The 19,713-nt window shown below is 50.0% G+C and overlaps 2 protein-coding genes across 2 annotated transcripts in view; both read right to left on the reverse strand.

The window, feature by feature from the left end:
• The window catches only part of TMEM201 (transmembrane protein 201), a 56,253-nt gene extending 44,666 nt beyond the window's left edge, over positions 1 to 11,587 (reverse strand). The window contains 1 exon segment of the mRNA XM_060259401.1: positions 11,463 to 11,587. Within this exon segment, the coding sequence (XP_060115384.1) occupies positions 11,463 to 11,578 (116 nt within the window). The 5' untranslated portion in view covers positions 11,579 to 11,587.
• A 5,869-nt stretch (positions 11,588 to 17,456) lies between these two features.
• SLC25A33 (solute carrier family 25 member 33) overlaps positions 17,457 to 19,713 on the reverse strand; it is a 46,278-nt gene continuing 44,021 nt past the window's right edge. The window contains exon 7 of the mRNA XM_060259398.1: positions 17,457 to 17,971. Coding sequence (XP_060115381.1) covers positions 17,769 to 17,971 — 203 coding nt within the window. The 3' untranslated portion in view covers positions 17,457 to 17,768. The remainder of the gene's footprint in view (positions 17,972 to 19,713) is intronic.

The following is a 19,713-nucleotide window of genomic DNA, read 5'->3' on the forward strand; positions in this document are numbered from 1 at the left end:
GAGGTGGGTGGGGCTGAGAGGGCTCTCACAGCAGCTGCCCTTTCAAGGACAACCTCTGCCAGGGCTATGGCTGACCAGCAGGTGCAAGTGGAGGAGTGGGGAATCAAACCCGGTTCTCCCAGATAAGAGTCTGCACACTTAACCACTACACCAAACTGGCTCTCTTGGGCTCTGTGATCTGGGGGAGGGAAATAATAAAAGATCTCAATTAAGAAAGATGCCTGGCCATGCACTGGAATGAAACACTTGCGGCCCAGATACACAGCAGCTAGCTTTCTTCTTTGGGGGCACGTGCCGAGATGGAGTTTTTTTTTAAATAAAAGAACAGCTGAGGACTGCTTCTTCAGCTCACAGCAGCGAACTGGCAATTGCAGCACCCAACAACATCACACATACGTGAGAACGTGGCGCCCTGGGTCGGCTGCCACATAAAGCCAGCGGGGAACGCTTCCCGGAAGCGCCCATTTCAAACTGTGCCTCTGTTGCAAGCTGGCTTTGGGTAAACCATTCCCTCCTCCAGCCTTGCGTCTCATCTGCAATTGGGAGGGGTGGGGTGGGGGGGTAAACAACACTGGCCTTACCTTGCAGGGCTGTTGTAGAGGTTGCAACGAGCTAATGCAAAGCGGTTTGAATCTCACACGTGGCATAACTTGCTAACTAACTGCCATCAAGTTGCGGCCGACTTATGGCAACCCTGTTCATGTTTCCAAAGGCAAGAGGTGGTTTGACGTTGCCAGCCTCTGGCACCAACCCTGGAATTCCCTGGCGGTCTCCCATCCAAGTACAAACCGAGGCCAACCCTGCTTAGCTTCTGAGATTTGACACGATTGGGCTAGCCTGGAACAACCAGGTCAGGGCAGGTGGTGGAAGGTGCCGTCAAGTTATAGCCGACAAGGTGACCCTGTAGAGTTTTCAAGAGGCAAGAGGTGTCCATTGCCTGCCTCTGTGTAGCAACCCTGAACTTCCGTGGTGGTTTCCCATGCAAGAAGGTGACGATATTGGATTTATTACCCTGTCCTTCACTCTGAATCTCAGAGCTGCTCACAATCTCCTTTCCCTTCCTCCCCCCACAACAGACACCCTGTGAGGTAGGTGGGGCTGAGAGAGCTTTCCCCAGAAGCTGCCCTTTCAAGGACAACTCTGTGAGAGCTATGGCTAACCAAGGCCATTCCGGCAGCTGCAAGTGGAGGAGTGGGGAATCAAACCCGGTTCTCCCAGATAAGAGTCCGCTCACTTCACCACTATGGCTGACCCAAGGCCATTCCAGCAGGTGCAAGTGGAGGAGTGGGGAATCAAACCCGGTTCTCCCAGATAAAAGTCCGCTCACTTCACCACTATGGCTGACTCAAGGCCATTCCAGCAGGTGCAAGTGGAGGAGTGGGGAATCAAACCCAGTTCTCCCAGATAAGAGTCTGCACACTTAACCACTACACCAAACTGACTCTCCAAATACATTGTTGCTGAACCTCTACATCGCATATAATGGAATAGGTTGAGGGGGGGAAAAAAGACTGCAATATTTTCAGATGCACAAGTCTTACACACAAGCAAGTAAGTTGGAAAAGCCCCTGCTTTGGCATGCAGGTAAAAATGGCTGCTGAGTTATCGCGAGAGTAAACAAAATTGAGCCAAGGAAAGATATGGCCAGACCCAAAGGAAGACCTGGAAATTCAGCATTGGCTCTTCCCCTCTCGGAGACACAGACGGTCAAAATAAGAATCCTCCCGTCCTTCCTGACCTTTTCCAACTGCCCCCATATTTCTACAAGGAGTCCTTTGATGGACAGCTGTTGCCGAAATCACTGTCCAAAGTAGCGCCTGAAAGCAGATGGGGAGAAACAGGGCCCTCAACTGTCCTCTGTAGCAACCTAATCTGTCAGCTGGACCTAATCTGTCAGCTGCTTTCCTTGAATGAATGGATGGCTAGACATTGACCAAAGCATTCCAGATAGGAACAGGTTTCAATGGGAGAGCGTGCCGGTTTTCCTGTAGAGCCGCTCTTTGGCTACAAACTCAAGACTGCTTAATGCACGTTAGCTTCCTCTACCTGGCCTTCCAGAAAAGCCCACCTAAGTTACTAGTTCACAAAAAAAACCCCATTTGTTCAGCAAGTCAGAGGTAGGATGGGCTAAAAGATTCTGCAAAGCCAGCTTCCTGAAATGGCCCCGAGTTCTTACACAATGACAGGCGGGGCTTTTTTGGTAGCAAGGACTCCTTTGATTATTAGGCCACACACCCCCTGATGTAGCCAATCTTCCAAGAGCTTACAGGGCTCTTAGTACAGGGCCTGCTGTAAGCTCCTGGAGTATTGGCTGCATCAGGGGTGTGTGGCCTAATATGCAAAGGAGTTCCTGCTACAAAAAAAAGCCCTGATTAAAGTGGGAGAGCATCTGCTCAGCATGGAGAGAGCCCCAGGGGTTCAATCCCCGGCATCTCTCGTTAAAAAGGACCAGGCACGAAGTGAAGTGAAAGACTTCTGCCTGAGACTCTGGAGAGCCACTTCCAGTCTGAACCGACAAGACTGGCCCTGAAGGATCGATGCTCTGACTCAAGTGTAAGGTGGCTTCAAGGTAGTAGCAAACCTCTGTCTGAGCAGTGCCATTTCAGACTGCAAGTGCGGGCAAATAAGGAAAGCCCCCCTCCCCCAAACTCTACACTGGAGAGCCAGTTTGGTGCAGTGGTTAAGTGTGTGGACTCTTATCTGGGAGAACCGGGTTTGATTCCCCATTCCTCCACTTGCACCTGCTGGAATGGCCTTGGGTTAGCCATTGCCCTGGCAGAGGTTGTGCTTGAAAGGGCAGCTGCTGTAAGAGCTCTCTTAGCCCCACCCACCTCACAGGGTGTCTGTTGTGGGGGAGGAAGGTCAAGGAGATTGGGAGCCACTCTGAGACTCCTTGGAGTGGAGGGCGGGATATAAATCCAATATCTTCATCTACCTCACAGGGTGTCTGTTGTGGGGGGGTGGGGGGGAGGAAGGGAAAGGAGATTGTGAGCCGCTCTGAGGCTCCTTGGAGTGGAGGGCGGGATATAAATCCAATATCTTCATCTACCTCACAGGGGGTCTGTTGTGGGAGAGGAAGGGAAAGGAGATTGTGAGCCACTCTGAGGCTCTTCGGAGTGGAGGGCGGGATATAAATCCAATATCTTCATCTACTTCACAGGGTGTCTGTTGTGGGGGAGGAAGGAAAAGGAGATTGCGAGCCGCTCTGAGACTCTTCGGAGTGGAGGGCGGGATATAAATCCAATATCTTCATCTTCTTCTTCTACACACAGAAAGTGAGATGTCAGGAAAAGAGTTCTAGTCTTTTCTTTATCAGATTTATACCCCACCCTCCCCCGACAGGCTCAGGGAGGCTAACGACAGTTTAAAAACATTAGCAATTGATTAAAACATATTAAAATTAAGTACATAAAAAACATTTCCATACATTTTTAAAAATCCAAGATGGCAAGCTTCTGATTTCCATTAGATTAGTTCAGGGAGATTGTCGGTGTTGAAGGTAACAGCCACCTCCCCCTAACCGCTAAAGGCAAGCTTGAATAGTTCTGTCTTACAAGTCCCTGATGTTTTCAGGGAGGGCACTCCACAAAGTGGGGGCTATTACTGAAAAAGCTCTGGCTCTAGTGCTGATCAGTTGAACTCCTTTCGGTCCAGGGGTATGAAGGAGATTTTGGGACCCTGAACGTAGTGCTCTCTGTAGTACGTATAGGGAAAGGCGGTCCTGAAGGTAGACAGGTTCCAGACCATATAGGACTTTAAAGATTGTAACCAGCACCTTGAAACGAATCCAGAATGCCACAGGCAACCAGTGTAACGCTTTCAGCACAGGTGGAATGTGCTCCCGTACAGGTAGCTCCATTAACAACCTGGCTGCTGCGTTTTGCACCAGTTTTCCCTGGGAAGCTTATTTTCTAACCTGTAGATAATTTTTTCATGGGAATGTTCAGCAACGCAAGCCTTTGCCTGTAGCCGGAAGTGGTATAGTGCAAACGGGGGTAGCCAAGCTTGCTTAATGCAAGAGCCGCACAGAATAAATGTCAGATGTTCGAGGGAGAGAAGGAAGGAAAATAGATGGGGAAGGAGAGGTAGTAAGAGAGCTACTTTAAATGCATTTAAAGTGATTTAAAAAGACAAATGCCTTCTCCAACCTGGCTGACAGGGTGGTAGGGGCTTTGAGAGCGGCACACTATGTGTAAAAGAGCTACATGTGGCTCCCGAGCCACACTTTGGCCACCCCTGGGCCAAACCAAGGCTTACTTGCTCCTCTACTTCAAGCTTTGAAACCCAGGCATTTTCTTCAAGACACTGAGATGCAGGTTGCACCAGGCACGCCAGTCTGAGAGAGAAAATGTGCTCTGGGCTTCCTATAAACGGAGGATCAGGCACCGAAACACCACATCTGTGTGTCGTATGTGTGTGTTTGGGAACTGGCCCCAGATTTCCCCAGCGGCACCTTCTTCAGACCACGCAGCGAGAGTCTCCTGCTCACTATCTTGCTGATCCCCATTATCTCCGTTGCCATGGGAAGGGGCATTAAAATACAGTCTAATGATTCACTGATCCCCTGAACTTGCAGACACAATGGAGACCAAACAATACATTCCCCCACCAAGAGAGGGCTTGGAGAGCAGACGGGATAATCTGAGAGATTTATGGAGTGTTGGAATTGCTTTGCTGGATTCCACCCCCACCAATCTCTGTCTAGCCTGGCGTTATGTCCCTGTGAGTGGGAGGCAGAAACAAAGGGAGAGTTTTGCCACAGCGTCCGTTTAATTTAAAGGTATATTGTCCCTGCACGTGGAGGTTCCACTGTGCCAGGGGTGGCCAATGGTAGCTCTCCACATGTTTTTTGCCTACAACTCCCATCAGCCCCAGCCAGCATGGCCAATGGCTGGGGCTAATGGGAGTCGTAGGCAAAAAACATCTGGAGAGATACCATTGGCCACCCCTGCACTATGCCGTCATGGCTGATAAGCACTAACAGAACCATGCCACGCCATAATGCAGGGTCCTCACCGTTACATGGCAGCTAAGTATTTCACTGAATTGCATGAGCTTTCACGGGCCACAGAAAGCTGCACAAATTCTGATTTAGGGAGCGCTCTTGGTTCCCCATAAAAGTTCTGAGTTTCCTCAAACAAATTGTACTTTCCCTTCAGTTTGTGACTCAGAAGGTACAACATCTAGTGTGGGACCAGGGAAGTTCAGTGAACTCCAATGAACACCCATGCAATGAAAGCCAAAAGTGCAGCTACAGAACGTGGCGTATAACACTGCAGCATAAAGAGACTGGAAACATCTCAATTCTTGTCCGTGTCCAGCCATCAAACACGCTAAATCCAGTAGGACAAGACACTGTGGGGCTGTGGGAAGGATACAGCAGACTAATTCCTATGAGATCCGCAAGAAAGGGGGAGCACAACTGGCCCTTTACTCTTTGCAGCACAGTCATTATTAGACAGCACACTGGGGCATGCTAGTGAAAGAACTGTTGGAGTGCTGTGAGAAGCAAGCTGCTGCACCTCTGTGTGAGTCACTGGTTTTGGCTTTGCCCCCACTTCTGACGAAAGGGGGCAGCTCTCCTGCATCAGGAATGACCGAATCACTTCTGATTCAAAAAGGCAAGAACGAGCTGCCATGTGAGGAGGCAGCCCACTGCATCTCTGTATGAGTAATTGCTCCAGACTGACTTCCTTTCAATCTTCTCCAGCATCGGGAGCAGCTGGATCATCCAATAACTCTGATGCAGAAACGCCAAGCATTAGCAGCTCTTTGAGGAGGCTGCCCATAGCAGCTCTGAATGAGTCACTGCTCTGGTCTTTTCCCAGATCTGTGAAACACGGAGCAGGCAATTCAGTGCTCTTAAGTAAACTGCTTTTGGAGAAATGTGGTGCATTATTAACATTAATATAGAGGGAAAACATATCTCACCTAATCACAGAAGTCATGAGCTGTTCTAAGGAAGAGTCCTGGCATAATAAGATCAGGTCATTGGGCAGGGGGGGGGGCACTGAATGCAAACAAACCACCCCCCCAAGATGCATTCTTAGCATTCCACCAAGACATACCAGAAAGAAACACGCTTAGTCCTTTTGCCTACAGCCATAAAACCGGCCAGGAAAAACACACCCTGTATTTTTTGCTCAACTGATTTCCCTTGTCCAAGGACACAACTATCAAAACTCAACTACACAGAGAGGAGCAAGAGAGGTTTTTCACTTTATTCAACAGAGATTTTAAAATGGAAAAAGAAAACCTAAGTGCTACCTATTCCTTTTAGAGTCTGTCAGGCATTACATCTCAATAACAGTCTTGCCTACCTGTTCTGACGGCCGCTTTGATAAATCTATTGAACGTTTAAGCACACACCTGAAATCATGCCCAATTTAAGCACTTCTGATGCAGAGCCGTAAGAAGTAGCTGCCACCCAAGGAGGCTTCCCACTGCATCTCTGCATGAGTCCCTGCTTTGGTTGTGCCTCTTTCTTTTAAGATACCCCCCCCAATCAAAGATTCATGCAGAAATGCAAAGGTGTGTGTGTGTGGGGGGGTGACTTCAAGACTCTTTAGGGGACACCAGGTACGTGATGGTACTAATTTTTTTTCAACTGATCTCTCGCCTTTGATGCAGCCACCCACAAGTATACCTGGCATACCCTTTTCACAATGTGATTTCACATGAGGTTCTAAGCTATGGCCACGATTTACTTGTACTCTTTTGAACCATTTCCCACACTGTGTAAGAGATCCCATTTCACACACTGTGTAAAAGATATGCCAGATATAGAGAGATTAGAATCTAACTACAAGTTTAAATCCACAAAAGTTGCTTAATCCACAGAGTTCTTTACCAGACTACTCAAGCGGTAGAAAAGCGCAAGTGTCCAGTAAGACCTTAAAGACCAACAAAATTTCAGATGCCAAATGGCATTACCAGGTGAATGAGAACAGGAGGCGTCATTGAATTAGAACTTGGGGGGGGGGCAAAGTTGCTTAACGTAAGAGCCACGTAGAATAAATGTCAGATGTTTGATGTGGACATTAGATGTTTGAGAGCCACATGGAAGGGAAAGAGGGAGGAAAAACTGGAAAAAAGGTGGAAAGAAAGCAAATATAGGGGGGTGAGAGTTGGAAAGAAAGCAACTTTAACTGCATTCTCCAGGCCGCTGGCTGGCTCAGCTTGGAGAAGTGATTTAAAGAGAGAAATGCCTTCAACAAACCAGTTAATGGGGTAGTGGGGGCTTTGAGAGCTGCAGAATATATGTGAAAGAACCACAGTTTGGCCACCTCTGGATTAGAAGACTGCAAATTTATACCCCGCCCATCTCTCTGAATCAGAGACTCAGAGCAGTTTACAATCTCCTATATCTTCTCCTCCCACAACAGACACCCTGTGAGGTAGGTGGGGCTGAAAGGTCTCTCACAGCAGCTGCTCTTTCAAGGACAACTCCTGCGAGAGCTATGGCTGCCCCAAGGCCATTCCAGCAGCTGCAAGTGGAGGAGTGGGGAATCAAACCTGGTTCTCCCAGAGAAGAGTCGGCACACTTAACCACTACACCAAACTGGCTCTCTTTAGGTGTGACACAGAGAGGGGAAGTAGGTGTGGAGAAAGAACTGGTCACGCCTAATTCGCCTCTCCATATCAACACTTAATCCAATCACACCTGCTATTCGCATTCAGTTTCTGAAATTGCCCCACTCTTCCAGATAGGACAGATGGACTCCAATTCTAGCTGTTATCTGATGAAGCAAGCAGTGACTCAGGAAAGCTCCTCTCCTGCCACAAATTTTTACAAGCCTTTAAGGTGCTCCTGGACTCTTTTCTGCTGCTACAGACAGACTAACATGGCTATTCAAAACAGAACTACATAAAATCTGGTTAACATGTGTAAGAGAAACAAGGCAGGAGCAAATAAGAGCGTCCCGGGCCAGTAAAGATGAAGATGATATTGGATTTATGCCCTGCCCTATACTCTGAATCTCAGAGTGGCTCACAATCTCCTTTATCTTCTTCCCCCACAACAGACACCCTGTGAAGTGGGTGGGGCTGAGAGCGCTTTCACAGAAGCTGCCCTTTCAAGGGACAACTCTTGCGAAAACTATGGCTGACCCAAGGCCATTCCAGCAGCTGCAAGTGGAGGAGTGGAGAATCAAACCTGGTTCTCCCAGGTAAGAGTCCGCACACTTAACTACTACACCAAAATGGCTCTCCAGTGGACAGTATCTCTTCAGATTCCAGCTTTACATTTAAAAGTCCCCAAAACAGAAAAGCATCACAAGTCACGTTTTCTGGCTAGCAATGCTGATCTTACACCGGCATGGTTTTTATTATAAAGCATATGCACAGAGCGATTCTCCTCTCGCACGTGTCAACCACTGTTGCAGGTATGAACAAGGCCTAAGGATGGGGGGAAAGCGCACACCCATTTTTGTTTGGAGATCAGGTAAGCACCGAAGAATTTGCATAGGTCTCTCAAAGAGAACTTTCCTGCTACTCAAGGGTGGAATTCTAGCAGGAGCTCCTTTGCATATTAGGCCCCATACCCCTGATGTAGCCAATCCTCCAAGAGCTTACAAGGCTCTTTTTTGTAAGCTCTTGGGGATTGGCTACATCAGGGGTGTGTGGCCTAATATGCAAGGGAGTCCTGCTAGAATTCCACCCCTGTTGCTACTGGTTTAAATTGTCATCCCCCCCCACCACACACACAAAAACACCTCTGTGAGGTATGAGAAGGCTTAGTGTTCCAGTAACTTCTAGTGAACTTTTAGGATCCTTTGAAAGCAACCATGACAGTTAACATAGTTATCGTAAGATCAATGCAAGTTTGTGGTGCGGATGAAAGTATTTGAGCCATTTCAATGGGGACAATTTAAAAAGTAATGGGGCAATCGTCACAACAAAACCAAACGAAACTCTTCTCACAAAAATCAACTCATACAAGGTCAGGGCAGTGAATCATACAGAGCTGCAGCAGGCAGCCTCTTCTCTGGAGAGCAGGTTTCTAACCTCTTTTTCTTATGGTTGAGAATCTATTGGAAGATGAAGCTTCTGTTTTTACACACAATTCCATCCCACTTGGAAACTTGCTGATTTTGCCACGATCCAAATGAAAAAAAGCCACCTAAGGCATTGGTTAGGAACACCATGATAGCAGAAACGCCAGCGTCCAAGCTGGATAGAACACCAGGTCCCCCAAACAGGGTCACCAGAAAGCTTGTGGGCACAAAGTGAAACATAACAGACAGCACAGATCAATCAAAATGGACAGTTATTCCTCAACAATCCTTTGTCAGTCTTCTCTCCACCCCCCTCCCCGCCATCATGGGAACAACCACGGCTTTTTTTGTAGCAGCGGCTCCTTTGCATATTAGGCCACACACCCCTGATGTAGCCAATCCCCCAAGAGTTTACAGGGCTCTTCTTATAGGGCCTACTGTAAGCTCTTGGAGGACTGGCTACAGGGGGGGTGTAGCCTAATATGCAAAGAAGTTCCTGCTACAAAAAAAGCCACGGAAACAACCACAATCAATCAGGTGGTTTTTATGGACTCTGGCCAGTCACACTTCACATATAAGGGTGAATGTCTATAATACCAATTCCCTCCCACCCACCTCCCACTTAAGTATTTTAGCTTCCTCTTAAGATGGGTGGTAGAAGGGGGAGGGGAATCAAGAGCTAGGAGGGGAGAGAAAGTAAAATGGGCGTACACAAACCTGCCCCTTATAGATCAGCTAACAAGGCCTCTTTTTCACTGGGCTCCCACTTTCAGAGTAAAGATGTGTGGTTAACGCTCAGCAGGGCCTTTTTGGTAGTGGCACCTCAAAAGCAAGGTCCCTTCCCGCAGATCTCAAACCAGCATCCCAAACTTTCTTAAATTAACAGGCATGCGGCAGATTCATTTACTTTATTGTGCCGCAGGGGAAACAAACAGAAGCCTGGGGAGACCTTCTGGAGTAACGATTTTGTTTAGCCTCCAGTCTAAGTAAAACACAGCACGGAAGTTTATGCTAGAATTCAAAATCTCTGAAACGTCATTAAATGTCCTACAACAGACCTGACTTCCAGCGTGGTCAGGATCAAACGGGGCAGGGGAGACCTTTGGAGCGGAGTTTCCCAGTAAAGGATTAAACTGCAATTAAAACCAATGGCAAAGGCTTGCGGTTCTATACACGGAAGCTGCCTACTGAGTCAGACCTTTGGTTCTTGAAAGTCAGTATTGCCTACTCAGACTGGCAGCAGCTCTTCATGGTCTCAGGCAGAGGGTTGTCATACCACCGCCTGCTGCTCCCTTTTAACTGGAAATGCCGGGGATTGAACCTATCACAGTATGTGTATGTGTGTGTGTATATACTCAGCTCCAGAGGTCTCCCCTGCCCCGTATATATATGGCCCATCCAGTCCAACACTCTGTGTCACACAGTGGCCTATATATATATAGGCCACTGTGTGACACAGAGTGTTGGACTGGATGGGCCATTGGTCTGATACAACCTGGCTTCTCTTATGTTCTTAACCTGGGACCTTCATGCCCAGCAGACGCTCTAGCACAGGGGCGGAGCCAAGCTTGCTTAACATAAGAGCCACATAGAATAGATGTTGGAGAGCCGGAAAGAAGGAGGGCATGATTGAGAGAAAAGTGGAAAGAAAGCAAATAGACGGGATGGAGGAGAGGTAGTAAGAAAGCAACTTTAACTTTAAATACATTCTCCCAGCTGGCTTGGCAAAGTGATCTAAAGAGACAAATGCTTTCTCCGAGCTGGCCAATGGGGCGGTGGGGGCTTCGAGAGTCACACAATACATACGAAAGATCCATGTGCGGCTCCGGAGCCTCAGTCTAGCCCAGCCCGCCCCCTCCCCACGTGGGTGCCCCTCCCCCCTTTGGCTGTGAACGACTGGAAAGCGGCCGATCGTAAACCTATTGCAGCCCGGATCGTGCAAACGGCTCTCCCGCCCCCACCACAAGCGTATTCCTGCTCGCAGCCTAACCGCGCGCCCCTCTGCGGTTACTCCCCAGGGTCGAACCACTCCAGAGAATCGCCGCGGTCAGTTACGGTGCGAAAAAGCCGACCAGTTCAACCGCAACGCGACCGCCGCCCCCTCTTCTTCCTTTTCCCACCCAACCGTTCCTCCTAACCCAGGCAGAGTAAGCTGGGGGGGGGGGGAGAACGAGCTCCCAACGCCCCCCCCAACAGCCTTCCAAGCACAAAGAGGACCCCCCCCCCGCGCGCCGCCGCCGCAGGGAAAAGCTCCCAGGGGGCGACAGCACTTTGAAAGCCACGCTTTCCCAAACCACCCCCCCAATGGCGGCCGGCCCCGCCCAGGCCTCTCCTCCTCCTCCCGCATGCCTCATGGAGTCTCCGTTTGCACGGAGGCGAGAGAGCTGCGTGCTCCTTGCCGACGTCGGAAGCGGAGCAGGGAGGAAGGCAGCGTCGCTTGGCTCCCCGCCCCCTTCCGTGCCTTACCTCCGGGCCATCTTGTAGAGCCAGACTCCTCCGGCGGCGGCACACACGGTCACCCCCAGGCCTCCCGCCAGGCCGGCCGGAGGGCAGCTGGCCAGCAGCGCGCCCACTCCTTCCATGGCCGCCGCCGCCGCCGCTCGGCCCCGAGCAAAAAAGAACTGAATTGCAAATTAAAATTAAAAATGGGCTTTTGTCGGCTGCAGAGCTAGCCAGGCGCCGCCGCCGCGGGGATCCCGCACGTTGCTCTCGGGCTCGGCTCGCTCGACTTCAATCGCCGCTGCGGCCCCGCCCCTTTCGAACGTTGGGTAACAGTCCTTGGAACGCCGCGCGGCCAATCGCGAGCGCCGTCTCCGGCCCGGACGTTCGAACGCGGGGCTCAAAGAGCCGGGATCAAAGCCGCGCGGCACGAAGGAGACAGGCGCGCGGCGGCCACGCCCTTTTCTCCTCCCCCCTCCTCCGGCGCCGTGACCTTCCGCGCCTCGCCGGCGCGCCGCCTCCAAAGGCCCGGCCTGGCCAAGAGGCCGCCCAGCTCGCTGGGGAGCAGGAAGCGTGCGGAGTTTGTACACGCTTCCCGTTCCCACGACCTCCCGGTCGCGTGTGTCGCTTGCTGCTCTGCTCTCGCCTGTTTTTCCGCGGCTGGCTGAGAGAGAGGCCCGGCTACTTATAGAGAGGGGCGTGCGGCTGGAGCGGGGGCGGCGGGGGCGTTGGGGCCGGGAGAAAGAAGCGGCGTGAAAGGCCAAAATCGTGCCAGACGGAGCGCGGTGAATCACCCATGGAGGGGGAGGGGTGGAGGAAAGCGAGAAGTGATTCAGCCACGACAAGCCGGAGTTAAAAGACTGCCTCCCCCCCTGGAGGTCTAGATGCGACACGGAGGAGACGCTTCGGGGCACAACACGAATCTATATTGGGAGAGGGACGTCGTGCGGAACCTTTCACGATCTGGGAACGTGAGCGCAGCAAATGGCCCGTTTGAATCCCCTTGGACGAGGTCGGATAATTTTAGCTCTGCGATTTTTAAAGGGTGAAGGATAAACTCCCGAACAAAAAAAAGTTGCTGAAAATCCAAGCTTCTTGAACTGTGCAACAAAAGGAAGGGAGGGGAAGAATCCCGTTCCCGCGCTATCTGCTTCGCTTGCAGGGTTGGAAGACGCTTCTGGGATTTCCAGGGGTTGCCAACCTCCAGCTGGTAGCTGGAGATCTGGCATTACAAGTAATCTCTAGCTGGCAGAGATCCACTCCCCTCGAAGGAAATGGCTGCTTTGGAAGGTGGACTCTATGGCTTTATACCCTACTGAAGCCCCGCCCCTCCGCCAAACCCCACCCTCCTGAAGCTCCACCCCCACACTCTCCAGGTATTTCCCCTCTAGGAGCTGGCCGACTCTACCTCAACTTTTTCTGATCTCTTGGCGGATGGGAGTTCTGACGGTTGTTGCTACAGTTGCCAACTTCCAGGAGGTGCTCCAGCCTGGAGATCACTTCCCCAAGAGAAAACAGTTGGTGGGGGTGAGGTGGGACTCTGTGGCATGGTCCCCTGCTGAGGACCCTCCCCCTTCCCACTCCTGGTGAGTTCTGGGGTGCTGGTCTTGCAGCACCTGCCACAGAAGTACACACAGGAGAATCCCAACCTCAGGTCCTTAGGTAGGATGTGCTATATTAATGCTTTTATGTCTTTCGCTTTGTTGGGAGAGGAACTGGCAGTCTGTAAGCCAGGGGTGTGGAACACATTTGTAACCGGGGGGGGGGGGGAGATCTGACAAGGACACAGACATACAATTGAAGATTTTAAAAAACCCCTCAAAACATGCTTAAACATTAGCACTTGTTGGTCTTAAAGATGCTTTATTTGTATTTCTCCCGTGGGATCCAGGGAATTGGGCAAAGGAAGCTCTGGCTTTTTCCTTCCTTCCTCAGGGGAGGAGGAGGAGCCTCAGCCAATAGAAGGAAGAGAGGCTTGGCTCAGTCGCTCTGTGGTAGAACTGACAGAGCCAGGACCTCAGCCAATGGCGAAAATAGAGGTTTTGCTCTGTAGCTCTCCTGTGCCATTAAGTAAGCCTTAGAAAGCAAGCTGCAGAAGGAAGCAAGAGAGAAGGAAGCCGATGACAGTCAGTTGCTTGGGTGTCTGATAGAAACCCTCTGGGGGCCTGATTTGGCCCCCAAGCCGCATGCTTGGGGGTGTGGAACACATTTGTTATGGGGGGGGGCAGATCTGACAAGGACACAGACATACAATTGAAGATTTTAAAAAAACCCTCAAAACATGCTTAAACATTAGCACTTGTTGGTCTTAAAGATGCTTTATTTGTATTTCTCCCGTGGGATCCAAGGAATTGGGCAAAGGAAGCTCTGGCTTTTTCCTTCCTTCCTCAGGGGAGGAGGAAGAGGAGGAGCCTCAGCCAATAGAAGGAAGAGAGGCTTGGCTCAGTCGCTCTGTGGTAGAACTGACAGAGCCAGGACCTCAGCCAATGGCGAAAATAGAGGTTTTGCTCTGTAGCTCTCCTGTGCCATTAAGTAAGCCTTAGAAAGCAAGCTACAGAAGGAAGCAAGAGAGAAGGAAGCCGATGACAGTCAGTTGCTTGGGTGTCTGATAGAAACCCTCTGGGGGCCTGATTCGGCCCCCAGGCCGCATGCTTGACACCCCTGAGCAGTAGCTGACAAACACACTTGTTGGAGATGCTCTAGGCCAACGGTGGCCAAACTTGTTTAACATAAGAACCACAAAGAATAAACGTCAGATGTTTGAGACCTGTAAGCAGGAAGGAAAGAGATAGATGAGGGAGAGGTGGAAAGAAAGCAAATTTAATTTTAAATGCATTCTCCAAACTGGCCACTAGGGCGCTGGAAGCTTTGAGAGCCACACAAAAAGTGGCCCCTGAGCGACAGTTTGGCAACCCCTGCTCTAGGCTGATCCTGCATTAATCAGGGGGTTAGACTAGATGGTCTGTATGGCCCCTCCCAACTCTGATTCTATAACTAGCAGTGGCTCTTAAGCAGGAGTCCTCAAACTTTTTAAATAGGGGGCCAGTTCACTGTCCCTCAGACTGTTGGAGGGCCGGACTGCTGTTACTGTACAAGGCTGCGGGCCGTCAGTTCTCCGTCTTCTGCATCTCTCTCCCTTCCCCACACCACACGCCCCGGCCTAGGAACTCACCTCACCTCAGTATCACCTCACACTCTGTCTCCGCCGCCTCAGCCCAGTGCCGGAAGTGTGCGTTGCTAACGCGAGTTTAGATCGAACGTCACTTCCAGTCTGATTTTGCCATAACCCGGCGGGCCGCATAAACGCCTTCAGCGGGCCGCATCTGGCCCGCGGGCCGTAGTTTGAGGACCCCTGCTCTTAAGTCTTGAAGGCTTAAGAAACCTCCATGTCCAGCAGCAGTGTATCAGCAAGCGCAGTTACCAAGGAAGGCAACAAAACAAAAGGCCTGGGCCTCCCCTTGTTAGCCTCATAATTGTTTGTTTTTTTCCGAGACACAGACAAGATCCTGATGTGCTTATATGAACATATGAGGGTGCCTTACACTGAATCAGACCCTCGGTCCATCAAAGTCAGTATTGTCTTCTCAGACTGGCAGCGGCTCTCCAGGGTCTCAAGCTGAGGTTTTTCACACCTATTTGCCTGGACCCTTTTTTGGAGATGCCGGGGATTGAACCTGGGACCTTCTGCTTCCCAAGCAGATGCTCTACCACTGAGCCACTGTCCCACCAAGCTTAGAGACTTGGTGTGGGCAGCGTGCTTGGCAGAGGCAGCATAATGGCTTCTCAGAGGCTCCCATGGCAGCTGAGTAGAACGGATTTAGCCCCGGAATGCCACTGCAGGGATGGCGTTGCAGCTGGCTGTTGCGTCCTCAGGGGACTCAGGGCAAAATAGAGGAATTTGAACAGCTTCTCAACAGAAAAGCACAGAACAAAGTTGGGAGTCCAGGGGCACCTCGATCTTATGTGTGCACGCGTACCGACATCTGGGTATAAGCTTTCTTGTGCACACACACCAACAAAGTTTAATTCTGAGTATTAAGTTTTTGTGTGCATACTCCCCAACAAAGTGTAATTCCGGGTTTAAGCTTTCATGTGCATGCACACTGAGTTGCCGCTGGACTCAAAATTTGTTACTTCAGACCAACAAACTACCCACCTAAAAAGCAGTCTCTCTTCCTCAATGTCGCAGCTTGCCCGACAGATTGTGATACAGGGCTGGATGCGTGGCAGGGGTACATTCATTGCTTCAGCAGCACCCATGAAGTCAAACTTGCCTTGTGGTTAATTGCACCAGCTTGGTATTGCGATTAAGCGTCAAGATTTAGGCCAGGTTCAAATCCTGACTCTGCCATGGAAGCTTCACAGGGTGACCTTGGGCTACCCCATTCTGCTTAGCCTAACCTACCTCACAAGATGGTTGTGAGTATAAAATGGAGTAGAGCAGAATGCCATCGGCTGATTTGAGTCGCCACTGGGGGGAAAGGTAGCGTATAATTGAAACAAATAAGAGGGATGCTTGGAGCCCTTTTCCCCTAGCCTAGCCTAGCCTGAAAGCAAAAATACCCACAAGGGTGGAGTGGTGAAGCAAATGTACTCTGCAGTTACTCAGAGGCACTGGGTTATTATCCTGCTTCTTCCTGGAAGCCCCCAAAGTGAGGAGAAGGCAAGTAGCCCTCCCGTTCCCCTGCAGCAGCTGGTAGGGCTAGATTGCCTCTGCACATGGAGGTTCTAACATGATCAGCAGAGCCAGTGTGATATAGTGGTTAAGAGCCGGCCACTCTAATGTGGAGAGTCGGGTTTGATCCCCTGCTCCTGCACGTGAAGCCTGCTGGGTGACTTTGGGCCAGTCCCAGTTCTGTCAGAACTCTCTCAGCCCCACCTGCCTCACAAGGTGCCTGTTGTGGGGAGAGGAAGGGAGGGTGATTGTAAGCCACTTTGAGACTCTTTCAAATAGAGAAAAGTGGGGTATAAAACCCAACTATTTTTACACTCTTCCTCCAGATTTAAAAGGGATTAGACAACCTTATCATAGGTGAGGGCTAGCAAGATGTGAAATACACATGCTGCCTACATGTTGTGAACCCTGCATTTTCTTTTTTCTGTTTGTATTTTGTGACTATGTGTGTCTGCACTTGGAAGTCATGTTGACCTCTGGTGACTGACCTCTACTGGGGGCCTGGAGGATATTCAGAGAGTTGGTTGAGTAAGCCTGCCCCTGCCTCCGGACTGGGTAGTTCAAGGACAGTCTCCCAGTCCAAGTACTAACCACAGTTAACCCTGCTTAGCTTCCGAGATCAGGCTTGCCTGGGCTGTCCAGGTCAGGGCTTAAAGCCTGCATTTTCAATCAGGATTAGAAATTTGATTGTGAGGAGACAAGCAACGTGAGATTTTCAGAAGCCTGAATTCCGCACCATCACATGGTAGGTAGAACCCTGCCAAAAACATTGGTTTTAATTACAGTTTTAAAATGTTGTTATTTTAAGAGCCCATCTGGGAAAGGGCGGAATATACATTAACTAACTAAATATATAAAATAAAAGCAGCCTTCCCCACTCTGGAGTCAGCCAAACTGCCCCTTCTTTCATTGAAGCAGGGCTTGCATGCATTAGCTCTTATTTATTTATATCCTACGACTCTCCCCAGTTGGGATTCAAATCAGCATAGAACACGGTTCTCTGCTCCGTTTTCTCATCACCTTGTGAGGTAGGACAGGCAGAGATACTGATGGGCCCAAGGTCAATCAGTGACACTTCATGTTATTAGTGAGGATTCGAACTATCCACTACACCAGGGGTGGCCAACGGTAGCTCTCCAGATGTTTTTTTGCCTACAACTCCCATCAGCCCCAGCCAGCATGGCCAATGGCTGGGGCTGATGGGAGTTGTAGGCAAAAAAACATCTGGAGAGCTACCACTGGCCACCCCTGCATTACACTGACTCTCTTGCTCACTGATCTCTGCTTTACTTCGGGGGGGGGGGGAAGAGAATAAAAAAAAAAACACTGCTGGCCCAATCAGTACATAAATTAAATAATGTGATTTAATTTAGTCATCATTAAGCTTCGAAACTCACTTCTTTAAGTTAAAAAAAGTTATATAATTAACTACAAACATGAATTAAAGACAAAACCTTCCTGGAAACAGGTACCCAAAAGGAAAAGGAGGGAGAAAGTAAAATTTGCTTTTTTTTAAATAAAGCAACGTGTTCAACAGATTCCAAACTGTTCTCCGGTCCTGCGCCAACAGTGGAAAAAAAAAAAAGGGTCGCCATTTCAGGGAGAAAACTGGCCTCGTGGAGTCTGTCCATTGAGCAATGCATTCCATTTCCGGTGTGCTATTTAACGCGGTCTTCTAAGAGGTAGACGATCAACTCGTAGGTCGACAAGACGATGGCCGTATTGGGGATCTGCCTCATGAGCTGAGCAAAGAGTCCTCGGTAGAAGGCCAAGTAACCCTCCTCCCGGGCCACCAACCGGGCCGTTTGAACAAACGTCTTATATTTGGTGCCTTCCTCTCGAAGTCTCGTTCGTATAACCTCTGCGGTTTGGGGGAAAAGAAGAGGAAGACATGATCATACATAAGCCAAAGGCTGGTTGTTCCAGCCCCCGAATCACCATTGGCTGAGCTGCTCTGATGTCACAGAATGATGGTGCTTGGGTAAAAATGGCACTGGAATGTTAACCAACAATGCAACTTCTACAAGGTCGGTTTAATAGGAGAGGATAAACATATTGGATAAACATCTAGAGCAGAGGTCCATCCGTGTCTATTAGCCACAGCATATTAATGGATCACTCTGTCTGGGGCAGTGATGCTCTGTCTTCTTGGTCCTTGGGTGGGTGGGGGGCAACAGTGGGAGGGCTTCTAGTGTCCTGGCCCCACTGATGGACCTCCTGATGATGCCTGGTTTTTTGCCACTGTGTGACACAGAGTGTTAGAAGAAGAAGTAGATATTGGATTTATATCCTGCCCTCCACTCCGAAGAGTCTCAGAGCAGCTCACAATCTCCTTTACCTTCCTCCCCCCCCACAACAGACACCCTGTGAGATAGATGAAGATGTTGGATTTATATCCTGCTTTCCACTCCGAAGAGTCTCAGAGCGGCTCACAATCTCCTTTACCTTCCTCCCCCACAACAGACACCCTGTGAGGTGGGTGGGGCTGGAGAGGGCTCTCCCAGCAGCTGCCCTTTCAAGGACAACATCTGCCAGAGCTGGGGCTGACCCAAGGCCATGCTAGCAGGTGCAAGTGGAGGAGTGGGGAATCAAACCCGCTTCTCCCAGATAAGAGTCCGCTCACTCAACCACTGCACCAAACTGGCTCTCCATTAGACTGGATGGGCCATTGGTATGATCCAACATGGCTTCTCTTATGTTCTTAAGAATGCAATCCAGATGGTTAATAGGAGGTAAGAGCCAGGATCGATATCGTCTAGGATTGCCAGGTTTGGGTTGGAAAATACCTGGAGACTTTGGGGGTAGATCCAGGAGAGGGCGGAGTCAGGGGAGGGGTCTCAGCATGGACCAAGGCCATAGAGCGCACCCTCCAATGCAGCCATTTTCTCCAGGGGAGCTGATCTCTTGTAAAAGCGGGAGATCTCCAGGTTCCACCTGGAGGCCAGCAACCCTACAACTTAGACAACTGACAGCAAGCATTTAAGAAGTGCCCAGGGAGCTTTCTCAAAGCCTGCCAACAACGCTGCTTTCGCTGACGTTTTTAGAAGCTTGCTAGACTTTGCAAGGTGCCACTCAAAAGCCAGGCAGTTTTAAAGGAACCTCACAGGCTGCTGATCGATTTCAAAGCACAATTCAAAACTCTGGTGCCTGCCTTTGAAGCCCAAAACAGCCTGGGTCCCCAGTACTTAAAGGACTGCCCGCTCCTATGCTAGTCTGCTTGGATATTAACGTTCCGCTTTCCAACAGCAGCTTGCCTGCATGTATTTCTAAAGCTTGAGTGAAGACGATCCTGTTTTCCTAGGCGTCTTGCTATTCTGCATCAAGAGATTCTCAGCTATGTATCCTGTAGAACAGGGGTCCCTGACATGGTGCTCGCCAGGTGTTATCAGAAAGTGGGTGGGGCCATATTATACTTGGTTATCTGATTGGCTGTGCAGATCTTTAAAAATGTCGCTTTGGCTGCAGCTGCCATCACAACACAAGGGTCTTCGCTGTGTGACTGCAGGTAAGCTGTGTATACTGAAGTGGGAAAGGAAAGGTCCCCTGCACAAGCACCAGCCGTTTCCGACTCTGGGGCGATGTTGCTTTCACAACGTTTTCACG

Source organism: Heteronotia binoei, chromosome 18, assembly GCF_032191835.1.
Source record: "Heteronotia binoei isolate CCM8104 ecotype False Entrance Well chromosome 18, APGP_CSIRO_Hbin_v1, whole genome shotgun sequence".
Classification (NCBI taxonomy): Eukaryota; Metazoa; Chordata; class Lepidosauria; order Squamata; family Gekkonidae; genus Heteronotia; species Heteronotia binoei.